Genomic DNA, 19,393 nt, shown 5'->3' on the forward strand with positions numbered 1-19,393 from the left:
CAGGTGTCTGCATATGCATACTGTTAAGATGATATACAATACCAGAGTATACAATACCATCTCTTTAGAGATGTTTGTCATAATAGTAATGGGTCTGGTCCAGCATCTTCTTTCATTAAAATGGTTGAGGCTGAATTATATTATGGAAATACGCATGTGTGAAGTGGGTTAGGCTAGAACTTTTGGATGAGAGCATCACAGCATCCACCACCTCTTTTGAGCTAAATGTTTCTCTTTTTTCCCCTTTTGAACCTGTTAAAAATCATGCAAACCTGAAATGGGAAGAATTAAATTAAGGAACTTTGTTGTACACACAGGAAGCACACAGCAGGTCTGCTTAAAATAATTTATTTGCCAAAATAACCGACGAGAATTTTTTCATGATGAGATTTTTATTCTCTTTTTCCAAACTAAACCATTCCCAGAAGAGAATCATTTCCAAATGCCAGATAGGAGAAGTAGGATTAGCAGTTACTCTGATTGGCATGCTTCAATTACATAATATAAATATATATAAACATATATCATTTATTATAGCGCTAAAAAATCCCACCCATATTCTTATTCTTACCAGGAATTGTGTAGTAAGTGACAAGATTGAATTTTGTTGCTGCACTCAAGTTATTTTAATATTGGGTTTCATTTTCTTTTCACTGTGGATTTAAAATAGTCTGCAGAAAGTATAGGGCCCATTAACTGTGCCATGTATTGGCAGTGCAGGCTGTGCTGAGGAGGTAATCAGCATCAGGTGGCCCAGCCCTCCCAATAATGGCAGGCTCCACACCTGCTGCTTGTGCACGAACATGAGCAAGGTCATTACAAAAAATAAATAGTAAAATGTATCTTTTACTCCGGAGTCTTAAAATTCTTCACAGCAAATAAGGTTGTTTATGTATGTTTTTAAAAAGCCTTCAAAATTTCCATTTTAAATAGCAGCTTCAAAACCGAAACAAGGCATAAATGCCTTGCAGGCCAACATTAAGGCCATAAATCAACAACAGGCAGATTAATGGGGAGGGATGAGGAGGGAGTGCAATGGAATTAATTAGCGATGAAATTTTACTGGTTAGTTTAAAGAGAGGGAAAGAAGGAAAAACAAGAGGAAAAACAAGGTCATTTTTCCCTGCACAGATTTACAAAACATATTCTCAGGTGTATCTAAAAGAGTGCATCAGTGTAACAGTATCACCCCTTTATTTTCCAGTAGCTCCTGTGACTTAAAACACAAAGACTTGAGGAATCAAGTTCTGTGGGTTAACCTGGCCAGAAATGCCTGCTTTTCTAATTGAAATTAATTACCGTCCTCAAAGTAATGATCCACAGGGAAACACAGGAGACATAATAAAGTTGTTTGGGCTGATGACTTTAAACAAACAAACAAAAAGAACAAAACCACAACTAACCAAAAAGTACTTCTGTTAATAGAAACCGTGAAAGGATGGTCCTAAATGAGCTCTGCTCTATTAACCTGTTAATAACCTAACCTGGTTAGTCACCAGGGTTCTCTTCATTTAAAACCCTTCACTTTTCACCCTCAAAGCACATAGTATTTATCACCAATTATAAAAACGATACAGAATGAGGATGGTTTGAACTATTAAGCTGTTTTAACCATTTTGTAAGTGAGAAGTCTAAAAGAAAGTCTTTTAATTAAAAAAACAGCTCTTCACAGATTCTTCTTGTATCCTGCGGGGACGTAACGCTGTGGCCTTCGGTTCTGGAGTCTGTGAAAATTTCATAATCATTCCCACCCTGAAAAGGTAAAAAGCAGAGGAAAGTTTCTTTAATGTTATTTAACTCAGTTAAATGCATTAGCATTAACTAATGCAGTAGCCTGGCATCCTTTTTGTAAATGTAAAAACAAACAGCATAACCGAGCAGAATTTGCAGGCAAAATCTGTTTGAAGTTTCAGACACCCTATTTTTGTTTTTCTTAATTTCTAAGAGATAGTAACTCATATATATATAGCTATATATATATATGTGTGTGTGTCTATTCTAAATTCAGTTCTTGTCAGGCATAATGTAGCTGACAGGAACTGACAGTACTTGCAGTTCAAAATAGCAGCCCTGAAACACGTTCCCAAAACAATATACTCACTGGCATAGTCTTATCTCCAAAGAAATAAACAGTCTTGTATCCATCTTCTGCAATGATTCCTAAGCAGTACCTCTTGTCCCAGCCATCTGGGAATACGTCAAAGCTTATCTGGCCTCCTACAAGAGACACGAACCAAGAAAGCTTTGTTAAATAGAACACATTTGTCAGAAGTGAGGAAGAACAAAATGGAGTATGACTTTTAGTAGAGCGAATGCTGAGTTGTGGCCTGAAGCATTGATTGAACACCTGGTAAGAAGTGCCCAGGGGCACTCAGGTGCAGGCAATGAGTGATGGAAGGGCTGGAGCCAGGATCCACCCCTTCCCAGACCTCATTTAAGGGTCAATAGTGGAGGTGAGAGCATCTTGCTGGAGATCCCTGTGCAGCTGAGGCCTTCTGAAGGTAAGCAGCTGCGTTCCTTTGTTTCTGTGCCCATGGCTGTTGTGTTTGAGCATGTTTAGGACCTTGATGCTGTGCTATTGCTGCTGTACTTTCGTGTTACAGTGTTTTGTGTTAGGTTTTTTGTGTTAGGTTGTTTTGCAGGGGGAGGATCTGATTTAAATGAAATGGTGTTTCAAATGAGATTATTTCAGATGTGATACCTATAGAAAATGTGAGGCCTTTTCCTGCAAATTCTCTTCGTAAATCAGCTACAAATTTTTCTCTTATATGCTCCTTCTGTGTAAGAAAAACAAAGAAACAAAAGGGATCAGCTGCACTGTGTTAATCCAGCAATAGAAACATAATAACTAAAAACACCCACTCACCTTATCAAGTTCATAGAACTCAATTCGTTCTTCCTGGCTACAGCTTCTTCCAATGGGGGACACGTTTAACATCCCATTGCGGAATTCAATAAAAGTGCCCCTGAAAGAGAATTAATTAACAAGGCAGAAAACAGATGAAACAACGTTTAAGATACTGAATGTAGCAATGAGGCTTTGTTTAAAGACAGTGGGACCCCTTTACCTGAGGTGTCTGCTTTGCACATTGAAGCCCAGCACTCTTAGATGCTGACTTGAGATGCATCCTATGCACATACCTTTTCTTTGGCAGTTTAATCTTTGCAATGTAACTCAGGCAGTAGTTGATGAGGTCTTGGAGCACCTCCTCACCCAGGTGACCCTGAATGTTCTAAACAAGATCAATACCATTAATTAACCCAAGCTCCACAACTGGAGATCCTTGAAACAGTTTAACAGGAGAACACAGCTGTTGGATAATCAGCTGTGGTTGCTGGCACAGAGCAGTGGCCTTTCAATAAGGAACTCTGCATTGATGTAACTAGAGGTTCCCACCTTTTTGCCCCTACCTGCTTGCTGAAGAACTTCCCATCTTTGTAAGCCACGAGCCCGTTCTCTGGAAACACGTAGTCAAACTTCTCAACCACTGCAAACAAACAGGAGGAAGGTGGTGACAGGAACCGCCCGTGTGTTCAAACGTGAGTTACACGGGTTAGAACGAGTGAGATCCCAACGGGAAGAAGGACTCGGTAACCCCGGGCACAACCCCATCCCGTACCGTCATCACCGAGCTGCTCCTTGATCTTCTCAAAGTCTGAACCCCCGACAACGCCCACCTTCACCTTCTGACGCAACCTCTGCAGAAACTCCGCCATCTCCGCCGTGATTTTCTACGGTCGAAAATCAAACAGTGCAATCGGGGTCAGCATTACCCAGAGCCGTGACATCCCCGTGCCCAGCCCATACAGCTCCGTGTTCAGCCCATACAGACCCGTGCCCAGCCGTGTGTGCAGCCCATACAGCCCCGTGCTCAGGCGCTGCCCCATTGACCGCTCCAGGCCCCTCATCCCGCCCCGCCTCAGCCCTGATCTCCCCCCGCCGTTCTCCACTCACCTGCCGCGGCGCAGTGAGGGTCCCGTCCACATCGAACAGACACAGCACGGCTCGCTCCGCCGGCGCCATCGCGGCTGTGAGCAGCGGGGCCAGCCGGGAAGGGGGCGGTGCTGTGAGACGGCGGCGTGGCAGCGCTCCCGGATCGGCGGCCTCATGGCGATGGTGAGTTGTGGTGGTGCGGGGATTGCTCGGCTTGCTCAGGGCCCGGCCCGCGGCTTTAGGCCTCGTTGTTCACCTCAGTGTGCCCGCAGGTCCGGCTGTGCTGCGTGAGGAGCGGCCGCGCGTTGTCGGCCATGGGGAGGTGGCTGCATGGGGAGCCCTGCAGGACGGTGTGGAAGGAGGAGGCCGCCGGGCCGCCCTGGGCACACAACGGGAGAATCCACGGCTTTCTCGGTGACCGTTTGCCGTCTCGGTTCCTGCGCCGTTGGTCTCACAGAATCACACAGAATCACACAATGAGCCGGGTTGGAAGGGACCTCAAGGATCATGTAGTTCCAACCCCCCTGCCTGGCAGGGCCGCTCCTGTCGCTGCCATCCCGCAGGTTGGAGGAGGTAAAAGCGAAGAGTTCCGCGTGGTGTACAGGTTCCCGGGTATTAAATACTGCCGGCTGCTGTCGAGGCTGAAGCTGCTTCAGACCGCAACGACGCTGCTGGTGCTGCCGCCCGTGTGTTACCTGCACCTACAGCAGCAGCTGCCCCAGGCCGTGCTGCTGTACACGGCCGGCATCGCTGTCTTTGCCGCTGTGATGCTGTACGGGATGAGTTACTTTTTCAGACGGATTATCGGGTTGATTTACTTAAGTGAAAGCGGAAGAACCGTCAAAGTGTCCCACATGACGTTCTGGGGGAGGCGCAACGACATCTGCTGCCCCCTGGAGACGGTGATGACTTTGGATGAGGTCGGGGATGCCAGGGGAGAGCTGCTGCTCCGGTTCAGAAGGTACAACAGCACAGAGATCTTGTATTTCACTATTAAATACGGACAGATCGTGGACAGACAGAAGTTTATGCAGATATTTGGAGAGCTGCAGTGATTCAGCGGCAGCTGATGCCTCTTGTTGTATTGTTCCTTGTGTGGATTCTTGCACAACGTGCAATTCGTTTATCGAACTGATACACTTCTGTCATTTTTGCCACGTCTGCTGGGCTGTGTGTTCAGTGTAACAGTATCCAACAGTCCTCTGGGTAAGTAAGTAAGTGTTGCAGTTCTGGGGTGAGCAGGAGTGCTCCTTTTGGATGCAGTCAGTGTGTGCAGTGTCACACAGCCATAGAGGCAGCGAGGTGCTGCCCTGCAATGTTTCAGCTTTGGAGGCTTTGGGTAAAAAAAAAACCCAAGCTTTCAAAGTGAGTGTCAGAGCATCCTCATTTCAGGTTCACCTTCAGCAAGGTTTAGGTTAGCTGGGAAACTTAGTGAAATTCAAGTGCTCCCATACAGTCAGAGCACTGGCCCATGGATTTATGAGCAGTAATTAGTAGTTATAATGGTGAAAAGGCTTCCTGACAATCATAAAATCAGTGTTAAAGAAACGATAGCTCTGAGTACACAGGGCTGGTGGCTGTGTGGGTGCAAACAGAACCCAAGTGCTGCTGCACAGCTGATGTCTGGGTGGTTAAAGCCCCTCCAGGAGCCTTCAGTGTTAAATCATTTCCCATTGAAATAAAGGTAGAACGTAGCATTCCTCATTTGTGGTGCTATGAATGACAGGGAGCCCTTTCTCAGTTCGGATTTTAACAGTCATTATGTTGAAATTTGGAACTATTTGTTCTTCTCCGCGTATGTTCATGCTGGGGGGGGGGGGTTGTTTGTATGTATGTGTGAATGACATTTAATCACTGCTGTAACACTTGAGTTGCAAAAACAGTAAATATCGCTAAAAAATAATCTGAGACTGAAGTCACCAACCTTCTGTTTACCACCATAGATCACCATGTAGCTGTGGTCCAGCTGCTCTGTCCTGCTTGATCTGTGTGTTGATTTGGGCTCTCTAACATCTACAGCACCCTTGGCAAATACCCACCCACTGCCCTGACCCTAAAACAAGGGGAGAAAAGGTAAAACAGATAAAAGCTGTGTTGAATTACAGCTGAGAAGTGTAACAGGTGTAGCTTGTGTTGTGTTGAACTGGTAGAGCTGATCACAGCCACCCCTGTGTGTGTGGAGCTCATCACCTCACCCCCTGTGTCTGTAAAGGGCAGAGGAGGTGCTCTGCTGTATTATTGATTCCTCCTTTGCCAAAGCCAAAACCTCAGCAGAAATCAGGATTTAAATCTAGGAACAAATGCAGCTTGATCACATCTGTGTGTCTATAGAGGGGGAGCAGGGCTGTGAGGGGCAGTACAAACCTTTGGGAGCAGCAGATGAGAGAACCGGGATTGTTTGGCACAGGGGAAAGGAGGCCTGGGGACTTCATTACTCTCTACAGTTAGTTACCTCAAAGGAGGCTTTAACAAGGCAGGGCTCAGTCTCTTCTCCCAGGTAATAGTGATTGATAGGATGAGGAAAAAGCCTCAAGTTTAAGCTGTTTAAGGGTAATTTTAAGGGTATTATAATAAGTCTTTTTGAAGCACTATGGCAGGCTGTCCCGGGCAAAGCTGAGGTACTGAAAAGACTCAACACATGCAGTGCTAAACAGTTGGATTTGATGACTTCTGAGATCGTTTCCAGCCTGAATGACAGCACTACTACACTCCAGCCTACTAAAATCCATCTCAGTGGATCAGCAGATCAGGTAGGTACAATTGCTGTTACAATGCAAACAATAACCCCGATGTACTGCCCACTCATGTTGAATGTCTCCTGATTGGGGTCTTCATCTCAGTTTTGGCTGATAGCGAGTTGTGCAGCAATATCAAAAAGAAAATAAAAATGTTCCTTGGCTTAAATGCTGTGGGAGCAGAATCCCAGCTGACTGAAGTGGTCTGGTATGGGTTGTGGAGGCATCTCTTCATGGGAATGTAGTTAATATATGCACTAATGATTCAGCCTAGGCACGTGCTAGGGGTAAAATAAAGAGCCTTGGGGCAGTTGAATTATAAATATTTTATTTAAGAATACTGATTACACGAGATGTCATTGTTTGTTTTATGATCTGTGTACAGTTACTGGTTACACCATGAAGTGTAGTTAAGTATTGGCTTAAACATTTATTTGGCACTGTCCACAGTATGTTGTAAACAATATTAACTTCATACGCTTCAGCTGCAGTGCTTCCTATGTATTCTCTAACATGATCTCATCAGCATGTTGTACACAATTATACAGTTACTGAGTGTCAGTAAAAATTATAAAAACATCTAGAGTATTCATCATAAAAGTGAAGGTGTGGTAAGACTTCAAAGTACTGGACCTTTGCCTCTGGAAAAGTACAAGACTTGACTTGCTAGGACACTAAAACTACTGCACTGATATGTTGAACTACCTACTTCCCAGAATGCAGTCAAATGCAGTTCTCAGTCTGACTTTCCTCTTGGTGATAATAGGACAGTGATGACAACGAGGCTTTGTTGAACACCAACAACCTCCGTTCAAAAACCTGCTCAGGTTCTGACCAGCTGGTACCGAAATTCTGGGTTCTGCAGAGAGGTTTATAGAAATCCCGTTATTTTTAAGCTAATAGAAGTGTGTTTTCTTGAGTCCAATAAACTCAATAAATAAAATGGGAAAACCATGATTAAAACTTACCAAGAAGGTAAGAAACCTTTCACAGTTTGGTAGCTCTTTTAAGCATGTATAAGTCCTTAAACTGCTCTGTCTGTACTGTATAATTAAAAACTTGCTAATAGTGTGACTGTAGTGTCAGATGTGGTCCCTCCTTTTTGGTGCTTAACATAAACAACTTCAGCTCAGTAAGGAAAAACCAGGTGCCTGCTGGCCATGAAAACAAATGGAAAGAGGCACCGGAATGAATTCAAGTCAGCCTGAAGCAAATAGCAAAGAGTTCACAGTAAAGAGATGTCCAGAACAACTACAACACAGCCGAGTGTGGACATTTGTTCTGATTCTGTGGCTTTCCAGAAGACCTCTGTAAACTCTTACAACAGAAATACGTTGCATTGCAGTGTGCAGCTGGGACTATGCAGTGTGCAATTGGGACTATGCACTGCTACTGTGAGTGCACACAGCAGCGTCTCTCATGTCACACAGTGGCTGAGATCAAGCAATTCTGCTGTAGTTTCACTAAACAGTCAAGCTGTAATGTAGAACTTATAATACCTGAAACTAATGGCTGTTACAGTGAGTTTGGGGCAAAATAATCCTAAATATAAGGTCACTGATGGAGGTGGAAATAATGTGCTTTGCACGATTCTCTAAGCTTTGTCAATTCAGAACCATTTCAGTATGGCTTTCTCTGTGCAGATCTGATCGTAAGAGAAGGCGAAAGTTTAAACCTCCAGGGCAAGGACAGAAGTTCTTCAGTTCTGCTCAGCTGTGCATTGTGCCTCTGCAGCAGGACATACAGGCTAATGGCTGAGCAGAGCAGTGCTGTGAGCCACGTGCTGTGGCAGACCAGTGCTTAGGGGAATAAAGCTGGCAATTATTCTGTAAAATACTGGACTTGGCAGTGGTGGAAAGCAAAACTTTCCTTGAAATGCCTTTTATTCTATCTGCCATCAGAGAATGGCTCTTTCTGCATGTCAGGCATTTGTTTGTGCATTTAAGTGTTAGGCCATACTTGTTGCTGCTTCTGGACACAAGTAAAACTGCTGGGATTACCAGTGAAGATGTACCAGGGCCTATTTAGACAAGTCAGGCAGTCAGGGCCATAGGTATAGGGAGGGCTCTGCAGTTCACATGGCCCAAAGATGGAGGGCCACAGCCTCTATAGGCGCAGCGTAGGAGCGCTGCGTGTACCTGCTGGTGAGCAGTACCAGTGCTCTGCCTGTGCCATTTTGCATGGAGCTGCTTGCCATGGGCAGGATTACAGACAGAACACAAACCTCAGTTTATGACTTTACACTTATCTTGTAAGTGGAGAAGACATGAATTAATGCAAACTACTTTCATAATCAGTTAGTTGTTCCATGTGAGAGAACTGCTTTTTACTTGAAGTTTGCCAAGATATCGCTGAAAATGTTCAGAAAGAGGTGTGCGTGGTGGTCCTTGAAGATCAGCGTTGGACGGAAACGGATCGATCTGTCACCACAGCCTCCCAGCACAACACCTGCGAGGAGAACAGCCCCTTCAGTCATCACTGCCCAGTAAATGCAGGAGGGTCAGTAAGAGCTTCCCCCCTCCGATCACTGCTAGTCCTGCAGCCACACAGCACGTCATCAGTGGTGCAGAGGCCTCAGGCTTCACAGCAGCTCAAAACAACACTCGGAGATCCATTGTGTGAAACACGTGTACTCCAGTACAGAGCACAAAACCACTACTGGAAAGCTGCAGTACTCTGGGTTAAGTGCCTCCATCACAGAACTAACAGGCTTCTGTACACTTTTGTTTTTAAACAACTTTGTTTACAATGACAAAAATGTTAACTATCTCAGTGCTGGCAGTGCTGCATCACTCCAAATGTTTTTTGTTAATCTTTAAATCCATCACTTTTTGAAAAGGTTGTGGACCATGAAAATCTGAACCATTGAGCTGAATGTACCTCGCCTCTAATCACAGCCCTGGTGCACCAGGTAAAGAAAAAAATCAGAGCATGACACATATCCCGTTGCTTGTCATTTAAAACTTAATCCACGCATAAACTTTCTTACCTTTGTTTCTCGCTATTGTGATTAACTTGTTCCTGGTTGCATCATTTGGAGTGTCAAACGAACAGAACGTTCCTCTTCCTCTCACTCTGCTGATAAGATGGGGGTAGCGAGCCTGCAAAGAGCAGGAAGGATTTATGCACGGCAGCTGCTGTCACTAAGGACACCAGGAGGCAGGTTCTGCCAAGCACTGTGCAGCATGGAAAACCTGCTGCCTCCTGTTCTGGTGGACTGGAGCTTGCAAACAAGCCGGGTATCTCACACAACCAACCCCTGACCGATGCCCCACAAGCAGCAGAAGAGAGAGATGAACTCCCGCTCCCTTCAAAACTCATCCACACAATGTCTTGTGGTATGGAATAATGGAATATCCCCCCTCATTCTGTTCCCTCCCAGCTCCTCCAGCTCTGTACCACGCTGCTTAGCAGCAACTGTAAATATCACTGTCTTACCAACCTTGTATTTCTCTGAGAACCAAAAACACAGCATCACAGCTTCACATAATTCGGAGTTCACCATTTTGGATTTAGCTATATAAAAACTATATTCTTAAGTAAGTCATTAAAGGAAAGTTTACTTGAGTTCAAAACAGGACATGTTTATTCAGACTTACACTGAAGTCAATGAACCGCTAAACTACCATCACAGTCTGCTGCCCAGCTGGAGTTCCTCAGTCCAAGTATTTGAAACTGATCAGCAAATTTCTCCTTATTTGTAATAAGCCTTAGAAATGCTTACCTGTAAATCCAGTAGCCCAGTCAATAGTGTTTTTCCTGCATGGGCTGCGTTGTTGAGAAGATCTTCTCTTTTAATAACCCTAATGACTTCAGCAAGCAGAAGGTTCTTGGATGGATCTCCAAGCCAGGTGTTAAAAATCCGATAGGGCTTTCGGAAAGGGTGGAAAGAGAGTTGTGCAATAAGTTAACAGGCAAGTCACTATAATAAAGAAAACCAGCACATTGATCACATGTGGTATGTGAAAAAGCATGCACTAATCTCATCTGTCTGCACTAAGCTGCCCTGCTTGGCATAAACAAGGAGCTACTACTTTACGCCATTTTAGCACATTTTTTTTTGCTGCTTTGTCATGTCAAAGAAACAAGGCTGCAGATTATGCTGAAATCTGCATTGTCTGTATGGGTTTGGTGTTCAAACTTTACCTTCTGTTAATTTAGTTTGTTCATTTATTAAAAGTGGCATTACTGCGAAGAGTAAGTCTTGGTAAGAGCATACAGGCTCAGAAAATGCCAAGCCCTGCAGAAAAAGGTGTGGGTTTGTGGCACCTTTTGTAAGAAGGGCAGGTCATTAGGCTGAACCCAGTTCTCCACTCCCTCCCACCAGCAGTGTGAGTGACCGACAGCAATCAGAGAAATAGAGTGAAAGTAAAGATGTCTCCTATAAGCACAAAGCAAGTGTCTGTGGGACAGCAGCTCCATCTGGAACCTGCAGCACCAAGGGAAGCTCGCCTCTTCCACAGATATCACAGGTGCTCGTAAAGGCTCTTGTCGATTAGCACAAAGTTTCACTGGAAGTCTTACAGCATTTGGCCTGAACTCCTCTTTGTGGAAAAATCCTCCTGTCATCATCTTCTTACTGAATGTCACCACATCAGCTGGATCATCCAGGCCCCAGTGCTCGTGTGCCCAGAATTTTCCTGTGCAGCCACCTCCCGTCTGCACCTCATCCACCAGGAAGGCACAGCCGTGCTGGAGATGTGAGAGAAGAGCACAGAACAGGAGTCAGCATTTCCAGAATAAAAGTACCTCCCTTGATGAACAAGTAAATACGAGCCAATTACATTATGTCCTTCCTCTACCTTCACTGCTCCAAATCTCTTGTCTTCAACCCAAGACCAATGTTGTCATATTTCCTAATCAGACTTTCAACTCACTGTGTACTGGGTTATTCAGCTATTCTCTGTAAGCACATGTTAAAGTTTGTCCAATAGATGTCTGAGGGGAACAAAAAGCATCAAGTAGGTCTTACTGAAGGCCAGTGCTACTAAATACCCAGCTGCTGTGTTCCAGTGATGAAGGCATCCATCTTTGTCCTTGTTTTCATGGAACATCTGCATTTACCCCTGGATTTGATTTGTTTTTAACTTCAACAAGAGCAGAAACACAAGTGTGCCAGCCAAAAATTACCCAAACCGCCTGTTCTAAAGTTGTTTGAACTCCTCAACAAATTGGACTGAGGAGTCCACCAACTGTGTGTGCAGTGTAAGAGACAACACTGTGCTGACAATGGGAGTTGTTTGTATTGATACATGTATGTAAGTAGCTCAGCTGCTAATAAAGAGGCTTGTGACATTGCAGGGAGAGGAAGGCCCCTGGAGATGGGAACAAATAATACACGTTTACCTACCAATGTGTGAGCAGTGAAACATGTGATTACCTTTCTGGCAATATCTCGTAGCTTTCTAAAGAAGTCATCTGAGGCGTGGTTGTCCCCACCCTCCGACTGTATTGGTTCTATAATGATTCCAGCCACAATCTTCTTCTTTTTCCTGTACTTGACAATCAGATCTTCCACCTGCAAATCAATTCATGTTACATTTCCTTCTCGTGGCCGCCTCATATTTATTCCCAGAAAGATTAAGGCTCAGCACCAGCACTTCAACTTCTCATAGCCATTCCTGGCTATAAAGGTGGCAGGAACTACATGAAATCTGTAAGTACCTGCGATTTAACACTGCCTCCTTGTTTGTCCATGTTGGTGAAGTTCAAACCACAACCTGAACCAAACTGTATCCAAGTTGTGTAATTCTGCACAGTGTAAGTACAGCAAATTTCAGCTGAAAGTATCACTGAAACCACTATAGTTTGCTGTGCTGTTGCTGTCATTCCACCTCAGATTTAAAAGAAACAGCACAGAACAAATCTCACCTGATGTACGAATGAAAGCAATCTTTTACATTTGCATTTTCTATTCACTTCATATGCTTTTAAGTTCATCTGATGAAGCACTACAGAAATCCTGTTGCTGATAAGGGGCTTATGGAGGAGTTTTAATTAACCTCACAGTGCCAGTCGTTGGGATTACTAGTGTCAGTTGTACTTGAAATATCCCTTCACAGCTTCCAGGGCCCACAACCTATGTAGGCTGTACAAAGCAGTTCTTTCCCAAGAGTGCCAGTAAGCAACTTCAAAGACTTTCAAGAGAGCATTCAGCTTTTTTTCTTTTAAATAATGGCTGAAGTTTGTGGACTGGTTTTTCACATCCCACTTCCCCCCTGAATGAGCTATTGTTGCAGGGCAGCAATTTGCTATGCTTTCAATTTCTTGCTATGCTTTCAGTTTCCCCTGAAGTTCTGCAGGTTTAAACGAGCAGCCCCTTCAGCCCAGCTCTTCACAGCCATCCATGCCACACTGCTGTGCTCCATGCAGCACTCAGCACACTCCTTGACAGTCACTTCTAGTCAATGTCCCAGTCTGTTTCTATTCCACATGGCACATCACAGCAGTCTCTTAAAAACAGTGCCTTGAAAACAGAGCCCGGATCCCAGGAAGCCCAATAAGGAATCCCATCGTTGGGTACCTGCAGGCGTTTTGCAGACTGGCTGCTCTTCTGCAAAGCAGGGCCAAACTGCTAACTGTAAACAATAGTGAATGCTGTTTTAATCACATGCTGTTCCAATCCCCAAAAACATTCCTTTAATGAAAAGCAACTGAACCTGCTGACACCATCATTTCCAAACAAAATTAACAGAAAGCTGCCAGTGAATTGGTTACCTCTTCTAAACAACGGGCTTCTTCCTGTTGATTCTCTTTCACAAAGTCTTCCAGAGGATACTTTAGTCTTGGAAATGGAGCAATAGGCCAGTCCAGTGAGGGGATGTCCAGTTTGTGAATTGCTTTAGTGTGAGTTGTAGCTAAGCAACCTAAGCCCAAAAAACCAAGAATTAGTGATATCTGACAAGGAACCGTACAGGAAAAAAGCTACAAGAGGTGAAAAATTGCCTGACGTCAGGACTTTCTAAATTGCTCCATGTTTTCCTTTCCTGAAATACTGAGTAATAGGATTTACCCAAGGCAGAGTGCCTCTAAGCATTTGTTTCCATATGCACTGTTCCAGAAGGACAGGAGGACCTCTGTCACTGAACAGCAGTGCCGAGCAGATGGGTTCCACCCAGTGCAAGAAAACCAGCCATGGAGCTCTGAATTACGGCCCTGGTAGTTAATGAGTTTGTGGCTGGGACTGAGCCAATGTAAAACGTTAACCATGAGTGTCATCACATTTGTATTGTGGCAATTTCACTCAAGGAGCTAGATTGCTGCGACATGTAGGAAACCCTGGATTCTAAAATAAGGGATCTTCATATTCAGAAGACTTGAGATTAAATCCCACTGTCACTTGAGGATAGTTTCAGTACTGGTGGGACTTGTAAGGCCCACAGAGGCCTGCTTCTGCTCTGCTGGCACTGCCTGTCTCAGAGCAGCCTCTCTGCAGTCTCTCAGCTCACTGCAGGGTCAGGGAGGAGGCACAGGACAGGGCAGGGCATTTCTTACCAAAGGTCCTTCCGTGGAAGCCACCCATGAAGGAGAGCATGGCGTAGTCAGGACAGCCGGGGGGCTGGAAGCAAAGCATAGAGGTCAGAGTGGTGCCAGAGCTGAGCTGCTGCCCCACAGCCAGCCCACAGCCTTCACCCCAGGCAGTAGCCAAACATAGTTACATTGGCACATTGGCAGAGCATTCAATGCAATCAGCTTATTCTGGTACAAATGGCAACTACTTGTGCACCATGTGCCCATGTATGGTTAAATGATAAAAATGATAAAAAACCTTACAATGTTACCTGGTTAATCATGCATGATTCCAGTTCCTCTTTCGTGACATTATTACGGCCCCTCTCCTTGTTCTGCAAATAAACAAAAACAACCACCAGCAGTTTTCCTTTAGTTGTAATCAGTGAATCTGTAGCCCAGTTAGAAGTTACCAATTCTGTTATTTCAAACTAGAGGCAGGGAAGACTTTGGTTCCTATGACTGCAGTGTGCACTTTGTAAGACCAACTATCTTAGGTGAATGTCAGTTTAAGATGTTGGTTCTAATAATGTACAGATGATAGGCAAAGCCAGTCTGTCCGCTCACTGAAATTATATCAATAGAAACTGAAAGCTCAGATAAAGGCTTTTCAATAACGAAAGAAGCTACATTAAGGAGAATATAAACAACATCACACCTGGAGAGCCTCTGACCCTTACTTTGCTTTGTAACAGCAGTTATGTTGATGAATAAATACAGATTTCTACATCCAAAACTGCATAACAGAAACAGTATTAATATTTTACTCACTCTGTACCACATAAATATTAACTTAAATGCATTCTCATTCGAGCAGGATCCACAAGCCATGGTCATCACCTGTGACAGACCCTTGGGAGCCACCTGTCAATATAAAGGGAGAATCACTTCAAAATACTGAGCACAGCTATAGTGGAAATTGAATGTAATACCATTAGTTTCAGTGTAAGGGGAAACCAGCCATGCCTGGGATGAGGAAAGCCGACTCTTAGTGCTGCTGAAGAGGCTCAACACACTCCACTTATGCCTCTTATGAAAGCACAGTGAAGTAAATGAAAATCAGTCATCAGTTCTTGAATCCACATTGAAAGAGGCACTATCTGTGCAGAGAGCAGCACGTCGCCCTGAAGCCTGGGGAAAAAGGTTCCATTTTGTCACTTGCTGGTTCTGGTCTCTTGAAAGAGCTTCCCTCCAGCAGGCAGACAAACCGCTCACCCATAGAGCTCAATAGGAAAACCCCACAGCTCCCTTAAACACAGACTGGAGGAACTCATCGCAGCCATCTCAGACTTACTGATAACAAAGATTCCTTCAGCCTTTCTGAAAAGTTCTCTGGAGGTAAAATCCCAAGGGCAGGTCTGTTGATAAAAGTGCTCTAAAAAACAAAGGAAGAGAAACTGTTAGCTTTTGCTATTACGTGAAAAATATCATGTTGATATGTAGGCAGTTACATTTAATTCTTATCACAAATAACAGCCAGAAATTTGTGCTTTTATTCTTACTGGGCAGTGGTGGGCAATGCAACAAGGAGATCGGTGAGAAGCTGCTTTGCATCAATCATCAGAGGAATGCGTTAAATTAAACTCTAGAACATCGACTGTGATATATCCAAACATCTGGTGAAGATGCTTTTTAACCACATTATGCTCTATGAAGCCTGCTGATTTGCGCTGGAAACATTCCAGTTAAATATTTCTTGTTCTGGTGCCTTTTGTTTGCACAGTCACCTTTCCCACTGCCTTACTCTGAATTTTAGGTACCTTCTTCACTGTGCACTGCAATAGAAGATTTCTAGCTTGTCAGCATCAGTTTTCTCACATTTTTTCTCCTTTTTGTTTCCTGATTAAGTTCTGACCTAAATCAGTTGCCACGGCTGCTGAAATAGTCCCAATGGTTGCAGTGTGACCTCACCTAACAGAGCGCTCACACAGCTGAGCTTTGGTGACTCAAGTCTTTATGGGTTTCCAAGAGGGAACAGGCTACATCCTAAGCTTGTACAGTTTTCTGCCTTCTGTCTTTTCTCACTACAGGTACTTGTGGGCTACAGTAAGAGGTGTGAATGGTCACACTGTAAAATCACAGCAAGGCTGGAGGCACCTCAGGTTCCCTCTGCCCCAGCACCTCCCTTCAGGTGTTTATAGACATGGATGAGATCCCCCTGAGCTGAACAGCCCCAGTACACATAGAACACTTCAACAGAACTCTGAGATAACCAAAAGTCACATCAGGTACAACAAAGTGTGAGCCAGGACTCGGTAATTCATACAAGTGCACCACTTCCAAACCAGTATTTGCTTCAACAGACTCGGGCTTAAAAAATCCAAGTAATGCCTTTAGTGGCAGACAACCACCAAGTTTTTGTTTGGTACATATGAGAACTCTCACTTGACTTTTTGTCTCAACTTAGAAGGCAATTCTCATATAAAATTAAGAGATATGAGACCATAAATCTGTCATGAATTTGATTACGGGTTGTCACAGTCCATTGACAACATTAGCCATTAAGCAGAAAAGTCTATTTCTCTTTTGTTATTAATGAGATGCTCAGTACCAAGAGAAACATAACACTGATATCAAGCTGCTGTGGTCTCAAATGAATGGATGCATATTTAGTTCTTTATAGCCGGCTATAAAGAGGGTAGATGGAGCATTACAGACAAACAAAAGCAACATCTCTCCACAAAAACACCAACCCTGTCGTTAAGTAAAGAGGTAAAATTAAACCAAACAAACCCACACAAATTATCATATCAGCCTAAGAGGAACTGGAGAAGACGGACACAAGGAGGGAGAGGATGCCCTCACGTAGACTGGAATTCACTTACCAGGTTCTGTGGCTGCTGGAGAAGCTTTATCAGAGATGGATGGCTGTAACCTAACGAAAAAGAGAAAGAAAAGTTGTATCTGGTTGATGTAAACTAATGTGGAGTGACCCAGAGAATAACCTTATTCAGACTTAAATTCTGTTCATTGTGTGCGTGCTTCAACTATCGACGATCCAACTTCTTTTAAGTAGGACAGTTCTCCTCTTTTACAAACTTGGTGTCAAGCAACAGCACAGTGTATTTTAGCACATAAACCCAACACAAGAAGAGACGAAGAGACAGTTGAACATCACAGTTGCTACCACATGGCCTTTCTATGCCAGATGCTGTCAATCTTGCTGAGAAGTGCTGCACTGCATGCTCTCTCCTGACCAGTTTTCTCATCTCCCTGTCTCCTTTAACACACTTTTTGCTGGACAAAGATGCAACAGCTTGTCCTTTTTACCTAAAAAAATTAAAGTATTAAGGAGGCTTCAGAGTTAACAAGACAAAAGTGCTTAATTTATACCCCCTGATGCTACATGGGTTCATTTGCTTGCTCACAGGTAAACCAATGGACCAGGTGTAGAAGTATTCAGCACAGAAAACTGTGTTTTAAACCCAATTTTTATGTCTGAAATGTCAACACCACAGACTTACCATCATCTTTTATATTCTCCTGCAGAAACAGCTGGAAACCTCATCTTCCCTACTGCTCAAGAAGTCAGCCTGCTCTGATGTTATTACAAAAGCAAATCATGCCCCCAATTTCCCCATTCTAATTGAATGACAACAGCCCTTATAATCCCGCCTGTGCAGTGGAGCCTTCGGCTACTGCATTAACAAATCAATTATAAATTCCATCTTGAATATTTTAGTTCAAAACAAGGAATATCCAGACTGTTTTTCAGCTGCACATCGTCCTGTGAGGTATCTGTTAAAATTATTATGAAGATGATACAAGTGGCTATTTGGACACAGGCAACTAAACCTGCATTGCATCAGCTGCTGTGGGAAGAACTGAGGTTGAGAGACAGACAGGGCTGAGCTGAAGCTGTGGCTGCAGCCCTGGGCACCTTGGAGAGCAGCTTAGGAAATCTCAATGACCCCTGTTATGAATCAACCACCAGTGCCTTGCAAGCTTAACCATTAACTCTGATACTGCTTGAAAAGGTGCTAAGTTAGCATGAAGAATGCAAAGACCTTTGTATCTTTTGTTATGTAACACAAATCTTCCGTCACCCGTAACCCATCTTCTTCCATCCACACAAGATGACGCCTTCCTTTCCCCTCACTTTGTGCCCTGCAGCTCTGTCTGCCTCCTCCAGCATTCCCTGTGCCAAGGCACAGCAAGAAAGAATCCTTAAACCCTGCCTTTCTGAAGGAGCAGGAATGCATAGAAAGGTGCTGAACTGCTGCGTGGGTTTATATTAATAAATCTAATGCTGGAAAATCGGAATGGTTAAGTAATTATTATGTAACTATTGCAGACAAAGTCAGACAGCTCCCGGGCTAAGACGGCAGACAGGAGCTTGTTTCATTGCCAAGAGCAGCACAATGGTTTATAGCTTTATGAATCCACTATCCAGCACTTTCCTATCAGCAGTGACAGAGCTGGCTCTAAGAGAAGGGCACCTGCTCCATCACTCTGCCTGTCTCCATCAGCGTGGCAGAAAAGAACACGTCCTCCAGGCTCACAAATGCGTCTGTTTGCAACGGGATAAAAACTGCTGAAAGAAAGAGATGGAGAAAGCCTAAGAAATGAACCCAGGCTGCTGCCAGCAACACCAAACTGCACCTCTGAGAATGTCCAAGAACAAGAACAGGCCTCACCATCAATAAAAAATGGATTACTTCATTTAGTATTGCAGGGGGCGTGCAAGTAAACATGTCAATAGAATCCCTCCAGGCATTTGGCTTCAGGGTGTTTCTAACTCTGTTACACACACATAACACACAGGTTTAAAAGGAAAACGTGTCTCAATCTCCTCAAAACTGTGTGGTTTAAGAAAAACAGAAGTGTTTTAAAACACAAACAGTCCAGAACATCTCTGCCTGCAGATTTTTTATACCTCTTATCTCTCCGCACAGGCGCTTATTACCTCTCACCTTCTGCTGGTAATTACATCCTGCTGCAGCAGATCGTTATTAAATCTCGGGGAGCTCTGACTGATTCATGAAAGATCCTACTGAGTGTACGTGCAGAGATAAGCGCTGATGACTACAAGCACCTTCATCTGAGAACATCAGCTCACCCACAATCCTCAGCAAGATTTTCTTCTGGGGTCCGAGTCAGGACTTGCAGTTCCTTTCCTAGCCACCTAAATTCCAACTCCATTTAAGTTAGATGAGGACAGCCATACAAACATAGTGCCTCTTCATTACATCCCTGTTTCCACATCAGTGCTGAC

The 19,393-nt window shown here is 44.0% G+C and overlaps 3 protein-coding genes across 3 annotated transcripts in view; 1 reads left to right on the forward strand and 2 right to left on the reverse strand.

Moving 5' to 3' along the window:
• Positions 1-332: 332 nt before the first annotated feature.
• PMM2 (phosphomannomutase 2) lies at positions 333-4,040 on the reverse strand. Its single transcript, XM_015877066.3, has 8 exons — positions 3,956-4,040; positions 3,621-3,732; positions 3,412-3,488; positions 3,142-3,233; positions 2,867-2,966; positions 2,702-2,777; positions 2,102-2,217; positions 333-1,752 (listed from the first exon to the last, which is right to left on the reverse strand). Exons 1-8 carry the CDS (start codon positions 4,022-4,024, stop codon positions 1,651-1,653), a joined length of 744 nt encoding a protein of 247 aa, XP_015732552.2. The 5' UTR covers positions 4,025-4,040; the 3' UTR covers positions 333-1,650.
• Positions 4,041-4,064: 24 nt separating this feature from the next.
• On the forward strand, positions 4,065-5,837 carry TMEM186 (transmembrane protein 186). Its single transcript, XM_015877067.3, has 2 exons — positions 4,065-4,117; positions 4,207-5,837. Exons 1-2 carry the CDS (start codon positions 4,109-4,111, stop codon positions 4,987-4,989), a joined length of 792 nt encoding a protein of 263 aa, XP_015732553.2. The 5' UTR covers positions 4,065-4,108; the 3' UTR covers positions 4,990-5,837.
• A 1,143-nt stretch (positions 5,838-6,980) lies between these two features.
• ABAT (4-aminobutyrate aminotransferase) overlaps positions 6,981-19,393 on the reverse strand; it is a 29,206-nt gene continuing 16,793 nt past the window's right edge. Inside the window, exons 6-16 of the mRNA XM_015877061.3 lie at positions 17,004-17,053; positions 15,473-15,553; positions 14,950-15,042; positions 14,451-14,513; positions 14,164-14,227; positions 13,387-13,535; positions 12,050-12,187; positions 11,194-11,361; positions 10,394-10,540; positions 9,659-9,770; positions 6,981-9,117 (exon numbers count right to left, since the gene is read on the reverse strand). Of these exons, the coding sequence (XP_015732547.1) occupies positions 8,996-9,117; positions 9,659-9,770; positions 10,394-10,540; positions 11,194-11,361; positions 12,050-12,187; positions 13,387-13,535; positions 14,164-14,227; positions 14,451-14,513; positions 14,950-15,042; positions 15,473-15,553; positions 17,004-17,053 (1,187 nt within the window). The 3' untranslated portion in view covers positions 6,981-8,995. The remainder of the gene's footprint in view (positions 9,118-9,658; positions 9,771-10,393; positions 10,541-11,193; positions 11,362-12,049; positions 12,188-13,386; positions 13,536-14,163; positions 14,228-14,450; positions 14,514-14,949; positions 15,043-15,472; positions 15,554-17,003; positions 17,054-19,393) is intronic.

This window comes from Coturnix japonica, chromosome 13 (assembly GCF_054131305.1).
Source record: "Coturnix japonica strain WE chromosome 13, WE-NBRP24, whole genome shotgun sequence".
Taxonomy (NCBI): Eukaryota; Metazoa; Chordata; class Aves; order Galliformes; family Phasianidae; genus Coturnix; species Coturnix japonica.